Here is an 8,105-nt window from a genome sequence, read left to right as displayed (position 1 = left end):
AACTAAAACGTTGTGATATAAAAAAAATTCTTTTTTTTTTTCCTGGTATGCCTAATGATAGTATGTGGATCTTGACTAAAATTGGATTTAATTTTAGTAATACTATCTTATAATCTAATACAATAGGGATTAATTAAATGATGAAAATGTACTGTACAAAATTAAGTAGGCCTCGTTGAGTATTTTTATTCCGTGGGATAATAATTAATAAGCAGAGAAAAAATGGAGTGGGCGGCGGAGTAAACCGTTGGCCAGTGCCGTTTCCCGCCCACAGTCCCGAAATCCAAAACCACTAACGCCTAAACCGGTTTTGCTCTCTGCCTTTTATTCCAGGAAACCAGGAGCCATTTGGTGGCCCCCGCGCCACGTCCCTCGCCATCCTTCTCCAGGATTTCTGGCTAACTCCCTCACACCTCGCGTCCTCCCACGTCCTATCAATATATATGTGACGTGAAGTCACGCTCCGGAAAAGGAGATGGGGTTTGAGGTTGTGGTTGTTGTGTTTATCATTGAATAATTAATTCCCGTTTAATAGTAAAAGTCAGTGGCGGTTTCCATGAATGTGGAAACTGGAAACCGGAAAGTGGAAAGCGGAAAGTTAAACCACTGCGCCACCAGTGAGCGGTAAGCCACACGCCTACAAAAACCACCACCGCTTGCCTCTTCCTCCTCCTATACATATACCACACGCCTCCTCCATACATCTCTCTCTCTCTCTCTTTCTCTGAATTTCTTTCTCTCTCTGATCTGTGAAAAAAGGTGCAGTGAAGATGCGGATGAGCTGTAATGGGTGTAGAGTTCTGAGGAAAGGTTGTAGCCAGAATTGCAGCATAAGACCTTGCCTTCAATGGATCAAGTCCCCGGAATCTCAGGCCAACGCCACCCTTTTTCTAGCTAAGTTCTACGGCCGCGCCGGCCTCCTCAACCTCCTTAACGCCGCCCCCGACCGCCTCCGCCCTGGTCAGTATCCAAATGTGTGCATTAATTAATTAACTAAATCTCGTCCAATAGAATGAATTTGTAACCTTAGGGATTTTGAAGCGTTTTTACTTAGTTTGTGTTTTTATGGTTTGCAGAGGTGTTTAAGTCGTTGCTGTACGAGGCAAGTGGGAGGATTGTGAACCCGTTGTTTGGATCGACGGGGCTGTTGTCGTCCGGGAACTGGGAGCTCTGTCAGAACGCGGTGGACGCGGTTCTCAAAGGCGCGCCCATTACGCCGGTGGCGTCTGACGCCACCGCCGCCGCCGCCGTCGTCCTTCCTCTAAAAGCTTGTGACATTGGACACGTGCACTACAAGGAAGGAAATCGCGGCAAGTCCGGCGATCTTCACCGGGTCAGGAACCGGGGCCGGTTCAAGAGGTCGGGTGCCAAGATCAAGGAAAGTAGTATCTGTGCCGGGTCGAGCGACGAGGAGGTGAACCGATCAACGAGTCACGAATCCTCGTTGTGCCATCAGTCGCCGGCGGCCAATGAAGAACCGGAAAGTCGCCAGATCCAGAGACTGAACTCCGTTGAGATATCTCAGCCGGCGCCGGATGTACGGCATGCCGACGACGACGAAATTGAACTTGAGCTGACTCTTGGGTTCGCGCCGAGAGTGAAGTGACTACCGGCTATGACGAAGAGCCGAAGAGTGCATCGGTGATCGTGGCCTTTGATTCCCACGGTGCAATCAGTTTTGACGGCTCAGATTTACAGTTTCTCTTGATTTTTTTTTTCCTTTTAATACTCTGTACCAAATATGTATACCCTGTATACACGTAGGCATAGTAATTAGCGATAGAGTCATAGAGACACGGGAAGGATCTTCTTATGAATATACAGATATATATGTTTTTTTTTAAATAATTCGACAGTGTTTTTATAATACTTTTTATAAATTAATTGTATTTATTAATAAAAAATATCATTTATTCATTTTAAATTATTAGTGAAAAATAATATAATAGATGGTAAAGTAAAAATTTAAAAATAAAATAATATGAGCCATTCATTTCGTTAACTGACGAACATTTTTTAATTTTAGTTATAAATTTAACTTTATTGATTTTTATTAGTATAGTAAATATTAGATAGGAAAAATAGTCAAATTGACCCCCTAAGTCGGTGGATAGTGTAATTGGATTCCTTAAGTGAAAAAAATTTCATTCAAGTCTTCCCTAAATCAGTAAAATTGTTCAATTAAGTCCAATTTAACTTATTTATCAAGTTAAATCGATGTGGTGTTGACACGTGTCCTTTATATTTTATTTTTTAAAACAAAATGTTTTTTATTTATTAAAAATTAGAAATAATTATTTAATTATAAATAAACTAAATAATTAAAAATAAAAAGAGAGATAGAGAGAACAACAACGGATAGCCGTTGGTTGTCTTCTTCACGGACAGTCATGGCTGTTCGACAAGACGGCCACGACCATCTAAGGAAGGCGGCCATGGCCGACGAAGGAAAACAGCCATGGCCGTCTTCTAGATCTGGAACGAGGGCTTCGGCCATTACCGCTGCCCTCGTTCCAGACGAAGGGGAACGATTCGCCTCCGTCTGGAATGAGGGCAGCGGCCATGGTCGAAGCCCTCGTTCCAGATCTAGAAGACGATCGTGGCCGTCCTGCCGGACAGCCACGGCTGTCTGTGAAGAAGACAGCCACCGACAGCCGGTGATTGTTTTTTTTTTTGTTTTTTTTTTTAATTGTTTAGTTTATTTATTTATTTATAATAAATAATATTTTAAATTTTTAATAAAAAAATATTTTGTTTTAAAAAATAAAATAAAAAGGACATGTGTCAATACCGTATCAAGTTAACCTTATAAACAAGTTAAATTGGACTTAATTAAACAATTTTACCGGTTTAAAGGACTTGAATGAAGCTTTTTTCACTTAGGGACCCAATTGCACTATCCACTTGACTTAGAAGGTCAATTTGACCCTTTTTCCTATTAGATATTATTATATTGGACGCAATTAGTTACACCAAATAGAGCAATAAATCATTCCTATATGTTAATAAGGAAATATGAGATTTATATTCATTTATAAACTTTAGTTATTTCATAATTATGTTGATTTAATATGATAAAAATATAAACATAGATATTTGTAATTAAAATATAAATTGATATTTAAAGTAGGTAATTATTAAAACAATAAACTATATATATTATGTTGTAATTTGGGCTTTTGATTAGCTCAATTCTCGCGTGTTGGTTGTACGGTAATTGCCAATAGATTATATATATGATAATGAAATGTAAAGAGGTTGATGGGGATTATACCCTGGTCGGATCGGGTCGCATTGCCCGGTCACCTGACCCGCTTGGGGGGGCCGCTCAAAGAAGTCGTTTGGTCAGCCCCTTAGGCCGGACCTCCCGGTCACCCGGTCATCTCTTGAAGTTGAGACGCTCGGTGGGCCCTGCTCCTCCTTGGTCGGTGACCGGGAGGACCGACCGGGCGGGGCTGGGTCCCCTTGTTGGCAGATAACGCGCGCCACGTGTGCGGCTGCATGTTCGCCTCGGCTAGACCCGATGCATGGGCGCCACGTGCCCGTCATGCCCGAGGGCGGGTGCTGCTCCTTATGTCTCTTATAAATACCGCATTAAATGCTGTAGAGAAGGACTTTTGGATTAGGCTACTTACTAGATTAGAGAGGATCCCGGTCATCATATACGATCGGTCTATCTATAACTCTACTGTAACCTATACGTATCAATACACTGTTATTTTATTCACATTAGAGGTAAAAGAAAACAAAGAACACAAGATCACCAATATGCATTTTCATTAAGCCTTCACTATCAATATATACACATCCATACAACCTTTCATTTCTTTAACATAAACAATGAAATAAATGGAAGGCAAATGAAGAGTCTCAAAGTTTTAATGGTCATCAATAAAATATTTATAACACTCTCCATTGGTCATTAAATAACTATACTCATGTCTCGTTAAAATCTCGCTAGAAAAACCCTGTGTGAAAAACCAAGTTGAGGAAGAGAGTACATGCAGTATAAAAATATGTGTTGCATCGGTTGCCTCATTAAAAACATTAACCTAATAAAACCCCAATGGGAGAAAAACCTAGCTAAAGAACAAAGAGTACAAGCCTTCTATGCATCCTCTTCAAGATTTTTAAGGTCTTCTGGACCGTCTATTCATTTACACTTAGAGTTTATCGCTCTCCCTGAAGACAACAGTTTTCCAAGCCTTCGTATCCCGATTTTATAAACATATTTCTCAAATGTGGATGTAGAATTAATTCCACCAGAAGTCCCTTGTCTTTGGTGGCATTTCTAAATTTGGTCCCAAACTATTATTTTTGCCATTTAACATCCCTAGACTATTATTTTTTGGACACTTTTAGTCCTTATCATGACTTTTTCTATTTTTAGTAAGGGTATTTTTGTCTCTTCATATTTTTCTTTTGTTATTTTTCTGATTTCAACCGGTTTAATTGGTTTAGGACTTTACTAAAAACCGGTTGAAAAATATGATTACTAAAAATCAGAAGTTACCTAGAGTTCTAAATCAGTTAAACCGATAAAAACCAAAAAAATAATAAAAGAAAAATATAAAGACACAAAAATGTCCTTACTAAAAATTGGAAAAGTCGTTAGAAGGACTAAAAGTGTCCAAAAAATAATAGTCTAGGGATGTAAAATGGCAAAAATGATAGTCTGTGACTAAATTTGAAATTGTCACCAAATACAAGGGATCTCAGATGGAATTAACTATGTGGATGTAGGTAGGGATTTAGTGAACAAATTTGCTATATTTTCACTAGAGCGAACATTTTCAACGAGTATTTCACCACTCTTCTAGAGTTCATGTGGGTAAAAGAACTTAGGAGCAATATGTTTTGTAAGGTCTCATTTAACGTAACATACCCACTACTAATATGTGCAACACATACCGCATTGTCCTCATATAGGACTGTGGGGGAATCAACTTTACTCATTGTACCACATGAGTTATGGATATGTTGTATCAATGACCTTAACCATACACATTCACGTGAAGCTTCATATAAAGCAATTATCTTCGAGTAATTGGATGAGGTAGTAACTAAGGTCTACCTCCAAGATATAGTTGTATCTCCACACAGGAAAACATAACCAGTCTGAGATTTAGCATTATGAGGGTCAGACATATAACCAGCGTTTGAGTATCCAGTCAATGTAATGCGTTGGTTATTTTCAAAATAAAGACTAAGGTATTTTGTACCTTGGATATATCTAAACATATGTTTACTCCACTCCAATTTCTTCTGGTTGGAGAGGCACTAAACCTAGCAAGTAAATTCATCGAGATGACAATATCAGGTCTAGTGCAACTGGCCTGATAAAGCAAGGCTCCAATAGCACTTAGGTAAGGAACTCCATGTCATAGTATATAGGGTGACCAAGGTTTCAGTTCCGGTTCGAAACTGCCGGTTCTAATCGTGATTATTTTATTTTATTTTATTTTATTTTATTTTATTACGTTTGTAAGAAGAGTGACAAAGACTCAGCTTTGAGTCTTGGCGCAAAAGCCAAGACTTTGGCCTTTGCACCACAACCCACAGCTACTCAGCTGTGAGCTGTCCCACTGCACACCGCCAATGTGGCAGTATGCTGCAGGCCTGAGGCTTGCAACAAACATTTTTTTTTTTTTTGCTTTGGAACCGGAATCGTCCGGTTCTGAGCCAGAACCTGCGATTCCGGTTCCTTTATTACGAAAACCTTAATCGGAACCGAAATCTTATTGGTTCTGGTTAGGAATCGGAATCGAAACCGTACAGACAGTTCGGTTTTGGTTCCGATTCCAGTTCAATAGTGCACGGTCCGGTTCAAACTAAATCGTGGTCATGCCTACTAGTATATCCTTATTATCCTCCTTAGGTCAAAATGAGTCTTTGTCTACTTCAAGGGACCAGACCGGAGTGCTAAGGAGATGCGATTTATCCATATAAAATTTCTCCAATAATTTATTAGTATAGTTAGATTGATGAATAAAAATTTCATTGGGTAGATGCTTGAACTGCAGGCCGAGACAAATCTTGGTTTTACCCAAGTCTTTCATTTCAAGTATTTATAAGCTATTTGCCACCAAAATTTAGATTCAAAAAGATGTAATCATTATTTTTAACATGCTTGGTTTTATTGTAACTTGTAAAAGTATACAACACATTGATAAACGGTACTCCCTCTGTCCCATTTTATCTGCCATATTTACTATTTATCAGTCAAATCAATTCTTTCTTCCTTGTTTATTTTCTTTTATCATTTTTACTTATTTTTTAATTGGAATAAGGTTCAAATTGACCACTGAACGTAACTTGAAAATGTAATTAGACTATTGAACGAAAAAAAAAATAGTGCAATTAGGCCACTGAACCCTAAAAAAAGGTGCAATTAGGCCACTGAACATTCCAAATGTATGCAATTTCACCGGATAGCAGATTACCATCAATTTTAGCAGGTTACCTGCTTACGTGGCAGCTGAGTTGGTATTTTTAATAATAAATTTTTAAACATTTGAAAAAAAATTAAGTAAAAAGAATAAAAATAAATAAAACGACGGGTGGCCACCTTCGTTTTTATTTTTTATTTTTTATAACAAATTTATTATTAAAATTTATTTAAAATTATTAAAAATGTCAACTCAGCTGCCACGTAAGCAGGTAACTTGCTAAAATTGATGGTAACATGCTATCAGGTGAAATTGTATACATTTGGAGTGTTTAATGGCCTAATTGTACTTTTTTCAGTCACTTCTTTTGTCGAAAATTTCGTCGGTCACTTTTTTTTTGTCGGAAAATTCGCCGAAAGGTGGTCTGAACCCTAATGACCTGTGATAGTAGGTCATTAATTTGTTTTTGGACTTCATTGCACTTAAATGAATTGTTGATGGGTGTAATTGCACATTTAAAAAGTTTAGGCGCCTAATTGACTTTTAAGCTAAAGTTCGAGGGCCTATTTGACCATTTTCTCCCAAAAAAAATAATAAAAATGTGTTTAGTTCACACTCTAAACATATCATCCTTATCTCTGTAGTATAAATTTATACACCTCATGCTCAAAAAGTCAAGATCCTACCACCAGAATTCAATCCTGTAACATTTCTTCAAGGAGAGCAAAGAAGTGTCATCGGTGTTCGGCAGATTTTTTATATTTATTAGTTACTCATTATATGACCTTATTTTTTTTTGTTCTTTTTATTTTTCAACTTTTCATTTGTAAAAATAAATGAAAAAGGTAAAAAAAAATCATTTTCTACATTCTTTCCCTCCTTTTAAAAGAGAAGAAATGAGAAATCCCCTGTGGAGGATTCCACTGCAAGCTTTGAGCACTGAAGAAGAAGAACGGCACATTACTAACTTTCTCTGTAAACTCCATTAAAAAACTCTCTTTTTCCTCTCCAGATGGCCCGAAACAGGGTGAGTTTTACTCTTTAATCTCCCTATATTTTATTCAATTTACTCCGTATCAATCCGTAGTTCCATTCGCGGCTACATTTATTCTTCACGTTTATATAACCTGAAAATTTCCGCTTTTATTTGGGCACTAATAATTTCCGAACACAAATAGGAGGGTTTGATTTTGGTGATTGATGTGAGCCCTTCAATGCATTCTGTTCTTCCTGAAATTGAGAAGGTTTGCTCCGTGTTAGTGGAAAAGAAGGTATTTTTTTTACGATCACTGTTAACTTTATAGTGTTTTCCCCTCCAAAGCTGTGTAGATAATCTCTGTGCATTATTGTATGTAGTTGATTTACAGCAAATATGATGAAGTAAGAGTTATTTTATTTGGGACAACTGGTAGTTCTTTTCATTTCTTGTTTATTTGTGATTTTATTGCTACTATTATCTTAGCATGATGCTGCTGTCCCTCCACTAGATGAAATGCTTAGGAGTATTAGGACTCTATGTATTTGAGTTAGTTCACAATACTAGTCTTCTTATGATTCACAATCCTAGTCTCCTTCTGTCTCCTCTTGTATATATACCTAGAATCTGTATTCTTGTAATCATCACTGTTAATACATTCAATAACAGTTATCATCAGGAGGGTAACAGATCCCGATCTTGAACTTCTTTCTCAAAACAAGACCATTGTTGATGAATTC

General features: G+C 37.6%; 1 protein-coding gene and 1 long non-coding RNA gene across 2 annotated transcripts; both read left to right on the top strand.

The window, feature by feature from the left end:
* Window positions 1–663: 663 nt before the first annotated feature.
* On the top strand, window positions 664–1,845 carry LOC109168573 (LOB domain-containing protein 40-like). Its single transcript, XM_019317633.1, has 2 exons — window positions 664–960; window positions 1,077–1,845. The coding sequence occupies exons 1-2, from the start codon at window positions 771–773 to the stop codon at window positions 1,604–1,606; spliced, it is 720 nt and encodes a 239-aa protein (XP_019173178.1). The 5' UTR covers window positions 664–770; the 3' UTR covers window positions 1,607–1,845.
* Window positions 1,846–7,193: 5,348 nt separating this feature from the next.
* Window positions 7,194–7,794, top strand: LOC109168475. The gene is made up of 3 exons (XR_002052086.1): window positions 7,194–7,416; window positions 7,568–7,660; window positions 7,746–7,794. It is a non-coding gene; the product is annotated as an uncharacterized LOC109168475 (long non-coding RNA).
* Window positions 7,795–8,105: the final 311 nt, after the last annotated feature.

Source organism: Ipomoea nil, unplaced genomic scaffold, assembly GCF_001879475.1.
Source record: "Ipomoea nil cultivar Tokyo-kokei standard unplaced genomic scaffold, Asagao_1.1 scaffold3199, whole genome shotgun sequence".
Lineage (NCBI taxonomy): Eukaryota > Viridiplantae > Streptophyta > Magnoliopsida > Solanales > Convolvulaceae > Ipomoea > Ipomoea nil.
This window is presented reverse-complemented; position numbering and strand designations above follow the sequence as displayed.